At 50.6% G+C, this 22,574-nt stretch overlaps 1 protein-coding gene across 1 annotated transcript in view; it reads right to left on the reverse strand.

Moving 5' to 3' along the window:
* The window catches only part of NIBAN2 (niban apoptosis regulator 2), a 95,993-nt gene that overhangs the window by 41,024 nt on the left and 32,395 nt on the right, over positions 1-22,574 (reverse strand). Inside the window, exon 2 of the mRNA XM_074973503.1 lies at positions 8,923-9,053. Coding sequence (XP_074829604.1) covers positions 8,923-9,053 — 131 coding nt within the window. The remainder of the gene's footprint in view (positions 1-8,922; positions 9,054-22,574) is intronic.

Below are 22,574 nucleotides of genomic sequence, written 5' to 3' on the forward strand. Positions count from 1 at the left end.
TATCTTGCAGGAGGTAGTCCATGGACTGTCATAATGGACAGAGTTACACACACCAGGAACAGGGGAGGGAAAGAGGCAGAGGTGACACCAGCCATGTAAGCAGGCTGGTGGAGGGTGTGGTTGAGTAATGGGGGCAGATCATGTTTAAGGATTTAGGGTGGGGGAGGTCCAAACACACCCACTCCCCAGTATCATCGAATCCAGGTCCCTTCACTGGCTTTACAGGGATACTCATTTCTCTGCTTTGTCAGGAAGAATTCGATATTTTAATTATTAAAAAATGCCCCCAAAACATTGAGGCCTCCGAGGATCTCCAAGCACTTTGCGAACACGGAGCCAGGCAGCATTTTCAGCGTGAGCCAGGTTTGAAGATGGGGACACTGAGGCAGAGAGAGCCTGCTTAAGAGACTTGCCCAAAGTCACCGAGTTAGACATAGAACACGCAGCTCCCGACGTCCACTCCTGGGTTCTAACCACCACGTCTTGCTTCCTCTTATGGAGAGAGCGTGTGGGCAGACCGGAGGAGACCTTGCTGAATCTCTGCCTAAGCAGGAAGTGCCAGAGGGGCCAGGATCTAGACATGCCCAGTGTGCGCCTGTGCTTTCCAGTTTGCACCACTCTGCCAAGGGCTGGAAACGGGCACCGCACGACAACACGCCATGCCCTCTGGCGAGCGCTTACAGCTCATTGGCAGGATTTCAGTGGAGGGCTCACCTGCCTTACGGGCCAAACTGCCGACTGGGCCCTCTGACCCTGAGTCAGGACATCTCCACACAGTCAAAGCAGGAACACAGGCCAGGCAGGCAATTTCCAGAGGCAAACAGGACATGAACTTCCCTTTGGACTACTTGGCTACTGCCTTCCTAGGTCTGTTTTCAGTATATTGCAGGGGGACTAGACCCCGCATGATCAAGAGCTTCCTCATTCTCTTAACTCCTACGACCCATAATCCTAAAATCCAACCACCATTAACGAGTTTCTCCCCATCCCAGTATGAGCCAGAAGGGAAAGCCAGGTTGTGAAGTAAAAAAAAAAGACATCGGCTTGTCAAGGGCGTTCTGGAGAGAGAGGTCAGAGATTCAGCAAGGGAATTTCCCCAGGGCAGAGGGGATAAGAGCAGTCAGGTGATATCGCCTTTAGAGACAGATTGCAAGCAAGGAGGCGGAAAAGGGACAGCAAGAGAAGCGGTATTTATTCATTTGTTAGTGAGCACAGTCGGTCTGGCACCCACAGCACACAAGCACTCGCATGCACACAGCATCTGGGCACACGTTGCTTCTGCTCAGTTTCCCATCATCCATTACAATACAAGCAGGGCGAGGCTGGCTTGCCGATATTTGTAAAGTGTCTCTAAGATCTAGATACAAGGGAGTAACTCCTGGATTACTAGGGAGGCCTGAGCGGCGTTCATCAGATCTGCAGCGTGGCGCAGGGTTTCGTAGCATCTCATGTTGCCAATAGCTGAGCTTGTCCAGCTCCCAGGTTGGCTACTTTCTCTGCACCCCCTTGCCCACAAGTTGCCATCACTGGTCCCAAATCCTCAGACACATGGAGTCAAGCAGTCTAGGCAAACAGCCAACAGCAGCAACGACTACAGCTGTGCACTGGGGCTCTGCAGGGACCCCAACAAGTCCAGCTCTCTGTAGTGCAGTTGATTTTTAGGGGCTTGTGTGATAAAGGGAGACAATTACAGCACATCCCCAGTCAGGAACTGAAATGCCACGAGACAACATCTTTAATACAGAACAGTGGCCCACGAACATTATAAGGCACAGTGTACGGCGTTCCAACTGTGACCGGGGTGAAATGCCTATTGAATCAAGACTGATCATTGCAGGCTGGAACCTGTAGTATCCATAGGCTGCACCTCTGTATTAAAAGATGAAGCCAGCTGCAATCTGTTCTGTTTATGAACATTACGTGCAGCATTCTGGGTGGGCAGGGCACAGTAGCCATGGCTTTAGCCCGTCTCTAAAGGAAACCAGGTCAGAGTCCTGAGAAGTCCTGCTCTCAAACTGCAATCCCCCTACCCATCTACTTTTACATGGCACGTTCAGCACGTCTTGCATCGTTTTCCACTTAGGGGCGGATACTTTTTCCCACCTGCTCTGCAAATACAGGACAGAATATGCAGAGTCCAAACTCACTCCCTTGCTGGGGATTGGCTTCATAAATTTTATCTCTGCGTATTTGGCTCAAACCTCCTGCCCCGACTGCTCCTAGGGTTCCTCCCTTAGGACCGCTCAGCTCATACCCTAGATCCTCACTCCTTTATTATCCAGATGAGGTAATAAACCACCTGCCCTGATGAGTCAGCAAAAGCCACTTCACACCCCGCCTTCCTGAAAAGGGTTTCAGGCAAACACTGTCTGCCAGTTATGCTCCTCTCCCTCCCCCCCCCCCCCCCGACACACACACAATCAGAGATACTGAGCAGAGATCTCAGAGTTAATCTGAATTTAAAAGGCAAGTTACAAGCTCACAATATGACTGCTCAGCTTCACTCCCTTCTCCACCCCTTTCCTTGCAATTTCCATTTAGCAAGGCCTTGGTGTCAACGAGAGACACATTAATCCACAGGGCCTCATTAAGCAGGGACACCGTCATTCTGGCAGGCTGCCCAGCCATGGATATCAAAAGCAGGCTGAGAGACGGACAGCACTGAGAAACTTTAATTGCTCCTATGGGTGCCTGGCAGGAAGAACGGAGGGTTTGTTCGTGAACCAAAGCCTCTTGCTTCCTGGAGGGGTCCCATCCTTGCGGCGCTCCTTCAGAATAGAACCAGGTGACTAACGAAGCCAAGTCACAGCCGCAAGCCAGCCTTTCCCGAAGCAAGCAAGTGGTTCAAACATGTGGGGGCCAGAGTTCCAAGGGCTCAGCACCTCCAGTCAGGGCCAGATTGGAGGGAGTGCTCAGCACCCAGTGTGCCAACGAACCTGGCCCCGACTGTGGGTGTGAGCCCTGACTATTCTGCCCCCAGCATAGGAAGAGCTGATCGCATACCCTGCTCCAAGTACCGGGGGTTGATCTTCCTGCACCTGGAGTCAATGAAAGTGATGGCTACTCAGCACCATTCAGGATCAGGCCAAAGATTTGGCTCTGCAAGCCAACAATCAACTCTGGAACCTGGTATGGCTGGGTGGCAGGAGGTTTCGCAGCGTCCAGGAGAAGCTAAACTGATTTCCCCACAGCAGCTCAGCAGGGGAATGTCCTATTTATATAATCATCTAGTTTTAAAGTTACACCATGTCCCTGACCTCTGCGACTCGCTTCCAGTTCTCAGACATTCCACAGCCGCTAACTGGGATTTATGACACAGGCAACCTTTAAGCGGCACTCACTGGGAGGGTTGGATGTATCCGCGTCTTGGTGATGCACCCAGCACTCATTGTGAATTCCAGGGCCCCATTCCTCACAGGGATCTCATTCATCCCCCATTTATTTTGCTTAACACATCCACTGCGTGGACTGTAACCTGCACCTGCACCACCCTCTATTGTGACATCCATGCTGCTATGGGACAGGCTAACACCCAGAGCTGGATGCATACCACACAGGTTACGCGAGTGTCTCATCTGCTCTACACCCAACATAGAAGATGCCACAACATTTTCCATAAGAGTAGGGGTGTGCCTGAGTTACCTGGGCTAGATGTTCCCTTTCCCCATGAGATGGTGTACAGTTTGCCATTAGGTGGTTGTCCTCCACCCCAGAGGTGGCTGCATTACAGCACTGGACATTCAGCACTATGTGCTTATTTGGGGTTCAGTTCTGATCTCTCTCACTGGTGTAACTCCATAGACTTTTGTGGAGACTTTACACCAACATAAACCTGATCAAAATTGGACTCAGCGCTTATGAAGAACTTTGGGATCCTACAAAAAAAACAAAAACAAAAACAAAAACACACCAACTCCTCCTTCACCATGATCCAAACCCAGCCTCAGCTCTCTTCACCCCATATCAGAATCAGTGAAAGGCTGGTGAATTCTACTAGCATGCTAGTTGCTTGGTCTCTCTCTCGCGCTCAAGGGTAGAGCATACAGTTGTCTTGCCCATCCTAGACTTTCCCCACCATCACAACTCCAGCGGTGAGCATGATAGAGGAACAAGGCTCCAAAAGCAGCAGGCGTTTAGCGATCATCATGCCATCTATTATTGAGCCTTTGTTACGGTAGCACCTAGCGGCCTCTAATTGAAGTCAGGCCCCATTGTGCTAGGTGCTGTACACACTTAGTGACAGTCTCAGCCTCAAAGAGCTTACAAAACCGGCTCTCAGGAAAGCCGGAGGACTTGCTGGGTAAAAGGCCTTGCCTATGGTAGAGTTCCCATCGGCAGGGCAGCACTGGTAACAGCAGCGGCTGGAAATCTTAGGGAAAAGAGGCAACTGTAGACCCAGTCAGGGAAGTTATCTTGTAACAAGAAAGCGGGGTGCCTTTGGTTCCCTGAGCCCAGCATCCCTGACTGGGCTCCCTGTCTGCACCCCATTCGCTCTCACCTCCCGGTGCTGCACTTTGCCAGTTAACCAGCATTGGGAGCTCTCCCCAGAGACCCCAGCATTCCCCCTTTCCTGCCACATGGACAAGCATGCGCAAGAGGGTGTAGGCATTCAGAGAAGTTACTTAACCCACTTGGGGCCCACCTCTAGATCCGAATCCAGCTCCTGTGGAGACACGTGCTGGAACGGGACTCAAGAACATAAGGCCTGTTCATTGGGACAGCAGCTGCGTGCATGATCCTCTGGGCATGCCTTGGAGTTACCATTACCTAGCAAGGCTGCACTGCCACATCCCTGTTCTCACCTGCACCGCTGCATGCGCTGATGGGTACAAGGCCCCCCATGCCAACACCAATGGCCAGACTAGCCCCACCAGCCTCCCCTTCCCTTATGAGAGCTCCCCAATATTGACAGCGAGTTTCTGATCATTCCCATCAAGAACGCTGTGCCTCCAAGCGCTATACAGAGCCATCGCAAATACCCGACTGCCAGCCAGGCGATGAGAACAGAGGGAGGGGTAAACGAAGAGGCACAGGCCAGGGAGAAGAGAGGTTTCCAGCAGCGATGTGAAGTTACAATAGATGTATCGGGTCACTCTTCTGACTCTCTGAGGCGACTGTTCTGGACCGGAAGGCGGTCTGGCTGCAGAGAAGGAGGCTCTTGCATGAACAGCGCTGTTACAACAAGACGAAGAAAGGTGGCTGGCACTAACTGAATGGCGAGAGAAGAAAGAAGCAGCCCTCAGGATCTCCTGCAGTGCCATGGAGAGCAGGTGTCGGCACGTGGGCTGGGCTGGCAGCCGAGGTGGCCGAACAAGTGTCCCAGAGCCGGAGCACCGGGCTGGCAGGGCTACAAAGGTATCAAGCCACGTGCTTCATTTTGTTCTGGAACATCCTCATTTCGCGGCTGCAGAGTGGCTGTGGTGGGCTCAGGAAGGACCTGTCCTGGAGTGAAGGAAGAATCCCAGAGCGCCTCCCCAGAAGGAAGCTCGGTATAAATAAAATACACAAACACACATCAAAGTGTTTACAGCAGAGGCTGCGACTTGTGCCAGACTTAATGGTCTCTAAACAGGCTCTCATGTGGAGCACTGCTGTGGAAGGGGAACTCAGCCCCAGCAGAGCCCTTTCCCATTGAGCGTTCACTTGGGCGAACTACCATTACAAAAGAAACTTTCAAGACAGTAACCAGATAGTTCAAAGCTGCTGCAGTTTGCCACAACGGTAACTCGCTTTCCAGGCCCAGAGCACAAGCCATGCTTAATGCATACTCCGCCCTTTCATGACTAGTTGTGAAGCGCTTGGAGGTTCCTTGGAGGGAAGGTACCATGTAAATAGGCCTCAAACGCCCCCATGAGGCTGTTCTCCCCCACTTTACCACATGGGGAAAGTGGCACAGAGCGGGAGAGAGATTTGCCCAAGGTCACACAGCAAGTCTGTGGCAGAGAAAAAGGAAAGATCCCCAGATCCTCCGACCCACAGTCCTGTGCTTTGAGCATCTTCTCCCTGGCAGTCCCAACTTAGATAGAGTGGCACAATTGGCCCCAGAGTCCAGACCATCACACCCTAATCTTATTTCAGGCTAGAACTCGGAAGCTGCTGGCCAAGCTCTCCTGGGGTCCCCGCGAAGTCCACGGCTCTCCCATGTGTTCGTACAGCACCATCCTGAGCAGCGGCATCTATGCACTGGCAGAGGGATGGTGCTCAGTCATGTGAGCAATGGGCAGAAGTTTCTAACAGAAACAGCTTAACCCACCTGGGGCCAGAGCTAGAGCAGAGCCAGCTCTTCTGGAGCCAGCCGATTCTTGCAACACAGAGCCATTCTTGTTAGAGTGATCTTATCCTGAGTAGAAATTCCCCCCTCCTCCCCCATACCCATTCTTCCCCACCACCCTCCCATGGTTGTTACAGTCAGTCTTGGAAGTATTCGAATCTAAATGGGTGACAGGTAAGTGAAATTTACCGAGGGGACGTTAAAGATAGACAAGCGGTGCCCATGCTTGCTGGTAATTAAATCTACCAAGCGAGCACGACCTAAATGCTCTCCTCAAATAGCATTATCCAGTGCAATTCGGCTTCTGAAACTCCACTTCCAAACATCATATCTGAGGGTCTGGTTTGTTTCCTGCTAGTAAAAGAGTCAGACAGACTAATATGGATACTCATTTCTAAGTATCAGTTGAAATCAAAACTAATCCTTCCCAGCCTAATTATAGGCCCAGGAGTGATTTCCCTTCCCTCTTCTAACCAAAGGCTTCCAACCTCGCACAGCCTGGTATTTCCTGTCTCTGGCTCGTTGTTTATGGTTGAAGTTCACATTCAGTGGGAACAGGTCTGAGCTGCAGACAGGATGAGTGGCTCCACTGAACTGGTGAAGAATTGAAACCCAAATGCTCCTCCCCACCCTGGAAAAATATCAGCCAGAGCAGAAACAATGTAAACTCAGCTTGAATCTTAAAGGTCTCCAAGATTCAGTCTCGGGCAGCAGCCCAAAGAGGAGGATGTGACCCTATCCACTATACCCATCAGCAACAAACATCACAAGGGTGTCTATACTCCGGAAGTTTCTGAAACCTTCCTGTTGCTAACTTAGCATGAGAGATGGAACTCATGATGCTTGAGATTAAACCATCTGGTCAGTTTGCCCAGTCTCTGCAGGGTCTAGGCTTCATCTACTTGGACTGCAAGTGCTTTGGAACAGGGATGTTTTTTATTGTGTTTGTACAGCACCTAGCACAATGGGCCCATGACTGACGACTCAGTGCTACCGCAGTACAAATCAATCCATGCATCAGTAGTTGTGTGTTGATCAGAAGTGCCTCTGAGCAAGGCCCAGACTCCAGTCAGACTACTACCAATTGCAATAATGCATTCATTTTAGACTGTACCTAGGTCCTCCTAGCCTATTGCACACCGCACATTAGCTATGCTAATTAACTTTGTGCTCTAGTACATGCCTGGGTTAACTCTTTAGCTGTTGGCTCATTTCAGTGTGACCTATAGAATAATAAGCTAGTAAGTAGAGGCAGGGGCAAGGTGTTCAATGCTTCTTGCTTCAATCTCCAGCGCTTTGACTAGATACATTTGCATCTGGAAACTGGAAAAGCAGGAGCATGGTTTTACATGAGGGGGATGGGAGGCCGGAAGGAACTGATGGCAGGCTATGCTCTGAATATAGGAATTTGCATACTTAGTCAGACCCAATGTCCGTCTGGTCCAGCACCTGTCTGACGCTGGCCAGTAGCACATGCCTCAGAAGAAGGTTTACTGCCTACTTCGGGGTCAAATGGGAGAATCTGTCTCCCCAGCATTAGGTCTCCTAATCCCCAAGTTCGGGAGATTGACTTGTGCCCTGAAACAGGATATTTAACATCCCTTCCCAAATCTGTTAGCAGCAGCTGTAACGTCACATTCTCGTTATCCATGTAAGGATCCAATCTCTGAAGCGCTCGTCCCTAGCCCCGTGTTGCAGGGAGCACGCTTCTGGACGCAAAACCGCCAGCATCTATGCAAATGGAAATTCTCTCACAGATATACCTATCCTCCCAGAGCTCACTCCCTCGAATGTCTGTGGCACCTCAGGCAAGGTGTCTGTGCTGCTCCATATCGGCAGTGTGGAGCTACAATGGGCATTAGGAGTTAGACACACAAGGGAGTCCAGTGAAAGGCAAGGTGGGGCTGCAGTGCACGGCACCTCCTGCCTTTCTCCAGGGAGCCCATTCACTCCCTCTGTGGTCAGGGGAAATGACTCACATTGCACAAAGCCGCATTTAAGTCACTTGACTCACTTGGGAAGGAAAAGCCAACGCTGGAACTTGGGCAAGAGCCAAGCTGCGGGGTGAAGGGCCTGTACCAGCTCCTGGCCTGGAGCAGGAGTCCCAGAAGTTCTAAAGCTAGAAGGTTCTGCTCCCCTAGAGCTTCAACCACCTCCAGTGGGATTGCCTGCTTGCCGTGCCCCCCTTTAACACGCCTCCCGTAAGCACAAGGGTTCAACTCCACAGCCCCTGTTTGGCTTGAATTGCTGGAAGAACTTGGCCTTTCCCCACTATAGAGGTGGAATTTTCCCCTCCAGCTTTCTCCCGGATCTCACACTGGATCCCCACCAGGAAGGCCTGTTCTCACAGCACTGCACAAATGCATCATTGCTGACACTCCGGGCACCAGACTGGCCCAAGGCATCTGCCTCCCATCCCCGTGAGCCCACCTTTCAAGTACATCTGGGCACGCACCCAAGAGCTAAATCTCCTTCAACACCGAATCTGGATCCGTTTTGTGGCCCATCCCCATTTCTGCATTCAGGTCTGGGCACGAAGATGTCGCAGGGAGTATTTAATACTGCAGAGCAGTAACCCAAGCCGGCATCTGGAGCAGAGCTGAGCCTGAGATCCCAGGACAGGGCAATCCTCAGAGGCACCTCTCCCTTACCTTGCGGTGGAGCAGCTGGGACTGCGGCCCTCCGTTGCCCTCAATTTCATACCGGATGCTGTTGAAGAGCGCGACTCCATACTGTTCCTCATAAAACTGGCAGAATTCCCCCAGCACCTTCCCAGTCTTCTCTGAAAGTCAAAATGAAGAGAGGTTTAACACAGATCACCTGACTTCAAAAACACACGAAAAACCCCACAGACACACATGCTACAAAACCCCTCCCCCATCTGCTGGAGAGACTCAAGTCAGTTTGCACTTTCACATGAAAGCCTGGGACCCAGATTATTAGCAAGGAAGTGTCTCACTTCCTGCAGCTGTGGGGGAATATCTACCAGCTAAAAGCATCCCTATCATGATGGTTAGCATATCACTGCCCATCCGTTTGCATGCTTGGGGGCAAGGGGAGGTTAGTGGAATCATCTTACTCTGATGAGCAGCGGATGGGTTACTGACTAATCCATACACACTCCATTGCATTAGCAGGACTTGTGCTCATTTCTCCTCCTACTCTAGATACGTGCCAGATTTAAAACAACCTCCTCTCCCGTTAAGTTCAACTTTTGTTTTGATCACGATACTCCTAGAAGAGCTATGCCGAAGAACCCACTTACACCTAGGCTAGGACCATATAGTCTCCCAGTTTGCAATAAACTGCTCTTTACGGTGTCTGCCTGTATTTCTACTGCACACGTCACTGTGCCAGATACACAAGCAGGAGTCGTTTCATTCTGCCCTGACCAGCCAGCCCTTTCTTGCATTAGTGGTTACACCAAGTGGGGTCACTTTGGCATATTCATTCCTCATGCCCACATGCCCCACTCTGTAGCTCTTAGAGGGATGGACAGGAAGAGCCATGAGAGAAAAATGGGGCTTTTGCTACTTTTTGGGTGCAACATGATAGGCTCATGCTGGGCACTGATCACCGGGGAATTTCAAAATAACCAGAACACGCAGCCTGGCAAAAATGTCTTAAAAACAGTCTTCCGAGTGGCCAGGGTAACCTCAAATTTCACCACCTGTCGTGTCACTTCAGTGCTGCCTGTTTCCTCCCCCTTCCGTTCCAAATGTGCCAGAAGCCAGCCAACCGGAGGCCATGTGGGAAGTTTCCAGCACACCTCACAGTCCAGCCTGGTCATGGAAGGAATCCCACCAAGTGCCCATGGGAGCTGCTTCAGTGCACGTCACCAGTGCAACTGCCAGCAGCCTATCACTCACGCGCTGCCCAGGAGGTCTTCCCTGCCTGACAGGGAGGTTCCATCCTCTTATCGGGGCATGGCAGAGATCCAGAACACTTTTCACCTGCATGTTCCCAGTCTGGACCCCAACCCAGCTCCCTCACTGGTGAAAGGAGGGCAGCTTCTGCCACATGCAACCTGCCCCGGGTGGAGGCGCTCAGCACGTCCTACTGAATCAAACAGCCCTGGGCCGGGTGAGTCACATTTCCAGCAGTGTCCGATCTGCAAACAAACCCGAATCGTGCAACTCAGAATGGAGTGGTGAATAAGGGCATGTGGGCAGACTGTGCCACTCAAAATAATTCTCCCCATTCCTAGTGCCAGCAATACCAGTGACCTTTGCCAGGAGGCAGAGCTGGCCAGCGCCCAGAGTCATGCACCTGTCTTTGGAAGCGGAGGCCAAGATGCAGAGGAGAGGGATGCAGGAAAGACTCCTACAGAGACTCTAGAAACCCTGATTTGGTCATATAGCATCAGGTGAGAACTCAACAACAGTATTGTTTCCTACGAGAACAGTCACTGGTGGACTAGGGGCAAGAGATAGTGGAAATCACAGGGGGAATTTTAGTATAACATACCCCTGGGAGCAGGTGACAATTAGTCAAAACTCAGGTCTGCTCTACAGTTAAACTTGTTATTGGCATAGCTGTGTTGGTTAGGGCTGTGATTTTCATGCTGGTATAAACCCTGATATTATATGGGCATAAGAACGCTTTTGCCAGCATAGCTTTGGTCTCAGGGCACTGGCGAGTTCCCACATCTCAGGGAATCACTATGCTGGGAGAAACTCCGTTACTCTGGTATAAGCAGTTTGTGCACTAGGAAGGTTTGCCAGCATAGCTATGCCAGCAAAATTTTTCTAGTGTGGGCAAGGCCCCAAGCGTCCCTCCTGCCCTGCTACCAGTCTAACACACAAGCTGTTCCATACCAAAAGGAGAACTTTCTAACCGGGTGGCAAATACTCGGTAACTTATATTGGCACGAACCAGTCAGCCTCTCTGTCACCGACGCTCCCCCACCACCCAGCCAGGATTTCTCCACCGTATCACAGGCCAGATACCGATCGCAGTTCAAGATTCTTCCGGGGCTCAGTTTGCTGTTAGGGCCCCACGATCCACATTCTATCCCTGCTGTAGCCATGACATTTCAAAATAGCCAGAACACGCAGCATGGCAATAGCTGGCAAGTACTAGGCACATTTGTTACAATAGGTATTTGATCAGGGAAGTCCCTTCCCAGCTCTTTGGGATTCTGCGAAGAACTCCCTTAACCGCTCTGGAGCATACCAAGTAGTCCATGCTGGCCACCAACTTGGCTGACACCAGAGACCTCCAGAGCTAAAAAGCATGAACCTCTGCAGCCAGGTTTGGGAGCTGGGACTGGTACAGAGCCAACCTCGCATCCTGTGTGGCTCCAGCAGAGACAGAACACACTGAGCAGCAGGTTATACTAGCAAGGTCCCTAACAGCAGGACAATACCTGTGAGTCAGACATACATGCACCAAATCTCAACTGCACGAAGGCTTCTTCTAGGAGAAAACTTCTTGCATCAAGGCTTGTTTGTGTTGCAACCTAAGATCACCCCTCAGACTCCCACCTGCTCCCTCTCCTAGTGTAGGGAGCACTTGCAGCTCTGGGACTCCCCATGGGGCAGTTGCCCGCCTTGCCATGGCTGCACATGGCATCAATTCACGCCACTATAAGTCTTCCGGGCCCCGCCCCTCTTGCCCTCTACGATAAGAGCTTCTGATAGAGAGACAGAAACGCAGACACTGTGATTATGGCTTTGATAACGAAACTGAAGGATGGAGCTTGGCTGTGTTTACACACAGACCCAGTAATTAGCAAGGATAAAGGTTGCCCTCCCTACCCCACCTCCAGGGCAGCACTCAGCGCAGCCACTGTATTTAACTGGGGCCTAAAAAGGAAAACCGATGGCTGAGACAGGCTCTGAAATTACTAGTCACAGCCCCCAGCTGAGGGGTGTTGTATAATCCTCTGCCGGCTCCAAACTCAGCAGTTCAGTTCAGCAGCCACCACGGATCCCTGCTCCCCTGCCACCTACTCCTGCTCCCGATCATTTCAAAACATGCCTGCTCCTTAGATCCCCAGGGAAGATGCAAAGCGAAACGTACACAAGCTGCTCTCCATATAAGCAAGTCTGGCTCTTCCAGAAACTCTGCATGTCCCATCAATACCGCCATCTGGGCCAGTCACTGCTTTCCAGCAGGGCATTTCAGAGGGACCTGAAGGAAGTTCAGTGGGATTCAGCTGCTTAATTCCCTTTTGGTTCCTTTAAAAGTCCCAGCCGCCATTCAGTTTAGGCCCCAGTCATGCTGCCACTGAAATCAAGAGGACTTTGGCTATTATCAGTTTTCCCAAAGCGCTCACACATATGCTAAAGCACCTATCTAGGAAAGACAGTCCCTGCCCCGAACAGCTCCCGGTCCACATTCCACAAGGCAACAAGGAGCGATATCAGAACAGGCTGCCATGGGATGACACTCAAGGTGCAGCGGCAGTCAAAAGAGCGAACAGAACGTTGGGATAGATAAGACAGAAACTATCGTACTGCCTCTATAGAAATCCATGGTACGCCCACACCTTGAATATCGCATGCAGACGTGGTCACCCCCATCTCAAAAAACTGTATTAACTCGGGAAAAGGTTCAGAAAAGGGCAACAAAAACGATGAGGGGTATGGAATGGCTGCCATATAAGGAGAGATTAATAAGGCTGGGACTTTTCAGCTTGGAAAAAAGATGACTAGGGGGATATGATAGAGGTCTATAAAACCATGACTGGTGTGGAGAAAGTGAATAAGGAAGTGTTATTTGCTCCTTCTCATAACACAAGAACTAGGGGTCACCAAATGAAATTTATAGGCAGCAGGTTTAAAACAAACAAAAGGAAGTATTTTTTCCACTCAACCTGTGGAACGCCTTACCAGAGGATGTTGTGAAGGCCAAGACTATAACAGGGTTTAAAAAGGACCTAGATAAGTTCATGGAGGATAGGTCCATCGGTGGCTATTAGCCAGGATGGGCAGGGATGGCGTCCCTAGCCTCTGGTTGCCAGATGCTGGGAATGAGCGACAAGGGATGGACCACTCGATGATTACCTGTTCTGTTCATTCCCTCTGGGGCACCTGGCATTAGCAACTATCAGAAGACAGGATACTGGGCTAGATGGGCTACGTTTGGTCTGAACCAGTATGGCCGTTCTTGGGAACAATAAGATCACATGGTTACTCACGAAGACATACATGCGTTTTAGGCATACCCAGACGTTGCAGTGGGAGCAGGCTTGGGCTGCTCAGTTGTAAGCTCCTTGGGGCAGGGACCTTGCCTGATAGGTCTGTACATTACTGTGCACACCTACCAGAGAGGGGGATTTATAACACTAAGAATGGCTTTGGCATTTTTTTTGGGGGGGTGAGGGGGGACCACTCCATCCCAGCTCCACCACTGGGAAGGTCCTGAAATCCCCGTCTATCTACCCCCTCTACCCCCAATCTTATTTTTCCTTTTTGTTAGAATCTGAAGTTCCCGCCCTATCACCCCCAACGCTGCCTTCCACCTCGTCACTGACACACAGCTGGCCCTTTGCCCCATGATCACCATCCGCCCCTTAATGTGCAACTGACAGCAAGGGAGAGATGGGGAGGGTAGCACCAGTCAGGATGGGGATGGGGCCAGGCTGTTTCTCATGGGGAGGGCAGAGTCCCCCAGATTTAACCCCTCAGGATGGACGATGCTGCACACACACACACACACACACACACTCTAGCGGGGCGTACAAAGAGAGCTGAGAGCACACATGAGGGCATGGTCTCTCCTGCAGCCTGTTCTGCTTCACACATCCACCAGCCAGGCCGTCAGAAGGTTCAGGATGGACGAGCAGAGCCGCGTCTCTGGAGCGTGACTTTTCCCTCCATACTGCATCCAAGACGGAGCCCCTGAACACACGTCCCCGTCACATGGGAGAAGGCTGATCTACCGAGGGACGCTACTGAGTGCAGTCAGCAAGCCTGCCCGTACCACTCCCATGCCAGAGATGGGACAATACAGACTCTGCCAGCGGGCGTGGCTGCTTGTTCCCAGTGATTATGTCTGCACAGCCTGGGAAGCAGGGTCCCTCTATGCACATTGCAGAACGGCAGAGAAGGTCCCCTTTGGACTCTTGCTTGAATGCCGAGACATGAAGGGACCATTGTCCATTGAACAGAGACCACCTGAGAACTATTCTATTCCTGGCTCTGACACTGCCTCTTTGTGCAACCTTGGGCAAGTGACTTTCCTCCTTCGGTGCCTCAGTTTCCCTCTCATCTCCACAACACTTGGACATAGCCGCCTCTAAGTTGCCATGGACTTCGGTGGGAGCAGAGTTAGGCCAATGCCCAGCACTACTAAAATCCCACCCTCCATGCAGTATACAACGCCCTACACTGGGGCTAATTGTAGGTTACACGCTTATTAACGTTAAATGCCAAAAAAAAAAAAAAAAAAAAAAAAAGACCAAAAATGCCTCAGATCCCAGAGGCAGGAAATTCCAGACGTTAAGATTGTTCCGACAATACTTGCAAGCCCGTATTGCACATCCTGTAGGGTGAGTGAGTGAGTGTGATACAGGACTGTGGTTCTGGAGGAAGAATGGTGGTGGTATGGTATCCACAGAGTTCTGCAGACACTCTTCACCCCTCAAGTGAGGAAAGACCTAACAGTATAGCTGGGGAGATGTCACAGAGTTAGTCTTGTAGGGTTTCACCCCTCCTCCCCCCAAATCAACTTCCTAAGTTTCTTTAAGTGAAGAAAGAAACACGGAGGAAAATGGCTTGCATGCCTTGCCAGCTCGGTGGGCTTTGAGCAGGGCTCACAGATACTTTTAACCACTTGCAGAAGCAGCCCTGCGTACGTGCTTAGTGGTACATTGAAGGAACTTTCCCATGGAGCATGCAGTCTGAACTCAGACCTTCTGCGGTTGGCACCAAGAATGGGACTAGCCTCCATGGAGGGTAGGGAAGAGACAGGCTGCAGAAGAGCAGGGAAGGTGTGTGGGATAACAGAGCCTGCTCTTCCACTGCAGCCATCGATGCCTCACCAAACGGCCAAGAGCTCCCGTTGGAGCACTGCGCCGCCACACCTGTTCCAGCAGGGCTCTTGCTTTTCCAGCCACAACCCAGGCTTTCGAGAGAATGCACCCCCTCCCACCCCAATCAACTGAGTTAACCAGAACAGAAAGCAATTAGCGGCTGAAACGCCAAGCAATGGAAGACAAGGCCTGTTCCTTCCCACCGCCCTGCAGCAAGCGGTCAAGACATGAATGGCAAGGAAGACTGTTGCAACCTCTCTGCACTGCCGTCTGAGATAATTCCACAACCCTTCAAGCCAGCTGGAAGCTCTCTGGGCTGCAGAGGCTGCGAAACAGCCAGGAAACATTCCATCAGATCTCCCTTGGTCCCAGCGTCTCATCTCTCCCACACACGCCAAGTGCGAGCAATTACAGGCAAAGGTCCATTCGCTTTCTCAGCACCACAACGGGAATGCCTGATCAGCACTTGAGCAGGTGGACACTTGGCCAGTGTTCAGGAAGGACATGCATGTCACAGCCACGCACTAAATGAAGCGGATCACACAGGGAGGGTCCTCTAGGGAGGATCATTTCATGCACTTTCAAAACAGACACCATGGGGAGGCTGGCACAGAGATGGGGCAGCAAGCAAGAAGTACCAGCAAGCTTAGGCCAGAGAGCTGCAGACAGGTCTGTCAGTTGGATCTGGAGAGATTTTAGGTTCTTTGGGTAGCCAGGCTCCCAGGGTCAGTCCTAGGCAGCTGCAGGCTCCCTGCCCTTGAGAGGAAGCAAGGCTCCACATGGGTGCCTCTTCATAGCACTGTCCACAGGTGTCCCTTGGACATATGCAATCCCACTCACCTGTCCACATAAATCCAGTGAGCTCGGTACATGGCTCTTCCCCAAAGGGGCTTGCTGTTGCGGGACAGGGCCCAAGGAGAGGAAGTGTTCAGCGGAGAACAGCGTTGCCATCTCAGGGCTCTCCAACGAACCCAGACAATTGGATTTGAGATTAGAGTCGCTGCAGCATCTCATCTCTCCAGGGGTGCTGTGTATAAGAGGCATGGGGAGGCTAAGCCTCCCCACAAGAGGCTGGCCCTGCAGCGGGGAAATGCGGGTCACCTCTCCGGAGGCATACTGGCCCACCGCCACCTTTGGAGCGCCATAGAAAAGCGCCATAGAAGTGGGCCCCCCCCCACTAGTGCCCGAACTGTGGCCCCGCCCCACCTTTTCCCCCAGGGCCTCCTCCCGCTGGCCACTCGCTCCTCTCGATGGTCCCCTGCCCCACCCTGTACCGGGAAGGCGGCAAAGAGGAGCAAGCAGTGGGTGTGGGTGGGACCTCAGTGGAAGAGGCCAAGCAGGGGCAGGGCCATGGTCCAGGCACCAGTGGGCCCCCTCCCCACACTCCTAGGGAGCTTTCAACGCTCGCATGGGAGCCTCTCCAAAACCAGAAGACCCATACGCCACCTCTGCATGTCTCCTCACTGAACAAAGGGGAGGGCAGGGAGATCAACATCTCTGGGGCTCTTTATGAATTAAAGAGTCTGATAAGGACACCCCACTCCTCTAAAGAGGAGGTCAAGAGTGTTCTGGGACTTCCCACGCTGCGTTTCCCTCCCCATCAAAATAACTACCCTGAAAAAAAATATATAATTTAAGCCTCGACGCACATCACCCAGAATCTAGTTCATGGGTAAACTCGCCATGAGAACTACAGTGGTGCAACTCCCAGGCTTCAGCACTGACTCCCTGTCAAAAAACACACGGCTAGAGGGATTGAGGCAGCGTCTGCTTTGTGTTTCAGACTCCCCACGTCTCCTGAGCGCTTCACACAGCCCCCTCTTGCACTGAAAAGCCAGAGTCTACGTGGCATTTAGTCAATATAAGTGACTTTAGCGGGGTGTCTGACCCTTCCCTTGCTTCTTAGCCAGCTGCTGTGGTTTTAAAAAAAAATCCATTTGAAAGAAATAGATAATTCCCTCCTGTTGTGTGAGGGACCCACACAAACAGGGGGACTGACCTACTATAATGAGGGGAGAAATAAAGGGCGGGGGGGGAGGGGAGCCACAAAAAAAAAAAAAAAAAAAAAAGAAGAAGAATCAGTGCAACAAACTACACCAAGTGTTGTCAAGTGTGTCCAGACAGACACCCCCTTTCACCGGTCCCTTGCTGAGGGAGGCCACTGGTTTTATAACCTCAAAGTTACTGACACTCCATAGTTTCGCTGTTCCCTTGGTTTGAGAGCTGTTTAAAATCAGAAATGCAGAATCACAAAGTCTATATCCATTGGAGGAAGGAAACCCACCCCCATCTCAGCCTGCCGGCATAAGTAACATTGGTCACACAGCATCCCACATTTGAGGCGCGGCTGGTGGAGGGGTCCGGTCCTGTGTAGAAGTCGACAGAATGGAAAGACGAGTAACTCTAACCTCACTTGTACTTCTACCAGGTAAAGCAGGGTGATTTAAAGGCCATGCATCCGATGAAGTGAGCTGTAGCTCACGAAAGCTCATGCTCAAATAAACTGGTTAGTCTCTAAGGTGCCACAAGTACTCCTTTTCTTTTTTCTTTTTAAAGGCCATAGGGTCCCTTTAAGAATCACTTCCGCGGCATTCTGCAGGGGCCCAACAGGTACGGTAGGGTCAACCAGGGCTCTGGGGCAGCTAGGAGCCACCTACTGCACTACATGCTAGGCTTGCCATGGTCACCATTAAAGCCCAGCTATCAAGTTACAGGCTAGTGAGTTTTGAGACTCAAAGGGCAGCCCTGATGCTAGAGAGCGGGAGGGTCCGTTGGAGCACAAGCACACACTACGCAAGTTACACCCTTCCCCACCCCGAATCCCCAGCTCTACTCGCTTCCCACTGGTTGAAGCCCTTGCTAGCAGAGCCCGGCACCGTTCCTAGTCGCATGCCTGACCAGGTGGGAAGACGGTCATCCACATGACTAGAGAGAGATCAAGAGTTTCCCTTATTTAGGATGAGAATGCATGCCTCGTTCTCCAGCAGTCACTGCACTAAGCCTTTTAATGTGATCCCCATACCCACGCTGAAGAAAAGCCAGAACACTTCTACTTCATTCTCCTTTGGGCTGATTTCAAAGTTAAAAGCTTGGGCTCCTTTGAGGCATCGTTGGCATGGGGTCGGGGTAAACAAGTGCTCTGCATTCCAGCTCCTCTCTCTGATCTGCTCCACCTGGATCAGAAAAACTCCTTTGACTTGCTCCACATGGAGCAGGCCGAGCACAGGTGGCTGTCAACTCTGTGCCCCTTGCTTCCCTCCGAGCGGAGTGAAGCAAAAGATGGTGGTAGTAGCAGGTTCTCTTCTCTAGAGGGAAGACAGCAGGCAAGATGGACTGGACCAGAACATCAGGAAGCAGGAGGAGGTGCCCTAGAATGCCTGCAAACCCAGGAGTATGGATTAAAAACCAATCACTCGAGTAATCCTCCTCCTCCTGGAATGTAAGGAGCGGGTTAAACAAAGTTGCTTCCAACACTACAACTACTCAAAGATTTTCCAGAGACCCCTTAGTTCATAGGAAATTAACATTTTTCAAAGTTTCCTGCAAAAATCAGTTTATATTTTCCAGCCAGCTCTACTCAGTGAGTTTCTCAAACTGCCGGCTTTAGACTCACAATTGGAGCCTTCATAGGCCACAAGTTAGCATTAAATAAGCCAACTGATGGGGTCACAGGCAGCTCCCCTCTTTATTTTCTAGTCTAACGGTTAGAGAAGAGTGTGTGGTTAAGAGACAGATTTAGCAGAGCTTCAGAACAGGTCACTTCTCTCCCAGTGACAGTCTCTGTTAGTTTTGCACACCCTAGATGTTGCCAGATGTCATTCTTCACGTGGACACAAGACTCCAGTTGGATGGCATGATGGATGGGCTCTCTTTGCGTAGCCTGCTCAGTTCACATGGAGGGGGAATAAAGTTGTGGGGGAGAAAAACAGCATGGTGCAACGTTGGGTACTTGGATTTGGAGTGCTAGCTTTAGGTTCAGAGAATGGCTGGGATAAGAAGCGAGATCAGAATTGAATTTAAAACTGCACGAGCAAGTTGAGGAGCAACGTTCCGACCTATTTCAGAATGCCACCCACATGACACGGCATGGAATACTGAGTTGCACCAATAAGATACACCCTCACATCAAAACAACTCACTGGCTGACGATTCCCTGGAGACCAGGACAGTAATTGCTAGATACTGAGAGCTTAGTTAACCTATTGGTGGTTGGAAAGGCGTGAGATAGCTTGACACTTCCTTTACTGTACACCTGTGCAGATTAAATGCAAGTCGAATATGGTTCTAACCGATTTATAAGTTGGCAGGACAGGACTCCAAAACATTGAAAAGGCTAATTCATGGCATCTTTTAGAAAGAGTTTTCACACTTTGAAACCTCCATCAACATACTGCAGGGTCCATCTTGTACAAAGGATCATTCCTGGACAGTTATGTAGCCTATGGACAGTGAATGATTTCATGGCATTGGAATTCTGAAGAACCAGAAGGAAGTCTCATTGCTTGAGTAATTTAATTCTAGTCTCGTCTCTAGATAAAGCACTTGAGACTCTGTGGTAGGAAACAGCCCAGCACTGCCCATGTGCATGTGGAGTGAACAGGCCTTTTCCATCTAATTGCAGCGAGCCTGGAATTCTGCATCCAGCAGTGGATTTTTTCCATGAGTTCAGAACTACACAGTTCACTTGGCTCCATACTCAGAGATTGCCCACCGATCAGTCCTGCCCCAGCTATAGAAACTGATGCTGGAGTGCCAGCCGATTCCAGAGCTTCTGGTGCTAGCAGGGACTTCCACCAAAGGGAAGGTTTTCCAGCGTGATTTGCTGCAGTTTTGTTTGGCAGGTGGGACCTTTGTTTTGAATTCCTCTCCTTCAACTTTGCCCTGGAGAGAGGGAGACTTAACAGTGGCCTCCAACAATTTCAGAAACTATTTGATCTATCCCAGAGATTTGCAGATAGCAGGAGGAAAAGAATGCAGCATCCTATCTTCAAGGAAACCAGCAATGTCCGGAGAGTGCTAAACCAGACCACACACACGAACACACTGCAGAGCATGCTGCTTAAAAAGGTGGCCAAAGGCTCTTCCACTTCAGCTCCGGTTACAGCTCTTCCAGAGTGACCTTCATGCAAACAGCTGCCAATTGAGCTAGCAAGATAAGGATTGGGGAATAGGACCAACCTCATCTTGGTTGCAAACTCCTTGTTTACACCCATGAGGAGCATTGCCAATAGTACAGAGGAAATGAAGATGAACCTTGATCCTAAAGGATGGAAGGGGATAATCAAGTCTGCAGAGATCACGACTACCCAGTGCAGCACCTATCTAGGTGCAAGGGGCCGCGCGGAGGTTCCTCACTCTGCTGATGTTTTGCCAGAGTCCTTTCTTTCATCATGGACACAGGACAGCCAGTGTGGGGCTTCAGGGCTGCTCCCCAGAGGCTTGTGTCAGGCTAGCCTAGGTCAGTCTCAGATGGACTTCTTCTCTCCGAAGTGTTTGACAAACTTCTGCGGCAAGGATAGGAAGATGTTAAGAACCCACGCCACATGAGTGGCTTCTCTCCTTGGGGACATGCTCTCGTTCCTCATTATGAATGGGACAGGGAAGTACTACTGGTGCTGGATCAGGCTAGGGTTCACAGTTTGGGGATAGACTCAGAGACTTTAAGGCCAGAAGGGACCATTAGGATTGTCTATAGTCTGACCCCCTGAACAATGCAGGCCACAAAATCTGACCCACTCACTCCTGTAACCAATCCCTGACCTATGTCTGAGCTACTGAACACCTCAAAACACAGGCTCTGAAGTCTCTCATGTGTGACTCCAGCAAGAGTTTTGGCCCAGTGCTGCAGGAAGGTTGGCAAGATGAGATGCTCTTCTGGCAGCATTCCAACTGGAGCGGGAAGCTACATGGGGAGGTTCGGCTCCACGCATTCACAGCCAAGCCACTCCCCAAGATGGGGCATGCTGGGGAGTAGAGAGTCTACTTCTGGATCCAGCTCCTCCTCAGAGTTAGGCCCTTTGGCTCCACTATGATGCCAGTACGCCACTAGGTTATGCACTTACCCCCAGGAGAGAAAAGCTGGAAACAATTCAGACAAGGAAGGGATGGCCTGGAGGGGTTCTGGAGAGGGGTGGATGGTTTCAGGTTTGGAACACACAGTGAGAATTGCATGTTTTTGCAAGGTGGTCGGGGGGTGGAAACCGCTATTAGGAACAATAAACCTCTCAAAATGACATCCCCTATTTTGGCCTCTTCTATCGGGGAAAACCCCCAAAGAACGGATATCCAACTGGTTATTTGCAGCTAGATGTTCTGTTGCAAATCAGGGCATGTAAAAAAAAGAAAATCCATTATTTGGGTTAAAAATAGTTTGAGAAATGTTGATGACAGAAAGACTAAGATTTAAGAGGGTATTTTGAAGTCTCATTTCCTTCAAGTTCCTGGGAGAGAGAGATAGTCTCGCTCTCCAGCAGTCACTCATTCTTTACTAATTAATGACAGACCACTCATTAGGCCTTCGGTGAATGGAAATAAGACCATTCCTTGAATTGATATTAAAAGGAGTTTCTTGATCAGATCAAAACTGAGTATTCCCAGCTCCTGGATCTGAAGTGGTTTCACTACCCAGGAAACCCAACTTATTCCTTTGGAAATTTGTCAGAGATCACTGCCCAAGTGCCTTTATTTCTTCATTTCAAGCTCCTGTCACAACCCATAAAAGATGAGCAGTGAATGCCCTTTGTTTTCCTACTAGTGCTAAGGTTAAAAAGGGCTTCCATCCTACCCCTATGCCCTGGGATTTAAACAAAAACAGTGTGGTTAACTCTGGTAATTTTATCACCACGAGTCTCATGATATCTGGTGTCGTTCTTAAAGCCCCAGATCTTCGAGTCAAGCAATGGCACAAAAAGCGGTTTTCATTTAAAAAGTAGTTCGTAGCTCTCATGGTTGCTGAGAAAAGCTGCAAATAAGACCCGCACACCCCAAGGACTCAAATCAGAAGGCCAGAGAGGACCTTTTTAAAACCTCATGATTTTTGAATGTGCAGGGTTGGCAACCCTGCACAAGCCGCATCTGTTCTGATACACGCACTGGTGCAAACTAGTCCCATGACCTTCCCCTCCCCTGGGGACCCACATTATTTGACCACCATAGATCTTAAAGTGGTGCACTCTTCTTAATCCAGAGAGAAAATCCTTACTAATCAGAGAAGGGGGCAACCATCTAGCCAGCATATGGGGCATCCACCTGCTGACCACTTGCTTTCAGGGACCAACAACACCTCCTGCAGAATTTGTTCTTCCTTTAAGGTTGGCGGCAATT

Source organism: Natator depressus, chromosome 16 (assembly GCF_965152275.1).
Source record: "Natator depressus isolate rNatDep1 chromosome 16, rNatDep2.hap1, whole genome shotgun sequence".
NCBI lineage: Eukaryota > Metazoa > Chordata > Testudines > Cheloniidae > Natator > Natator depressus.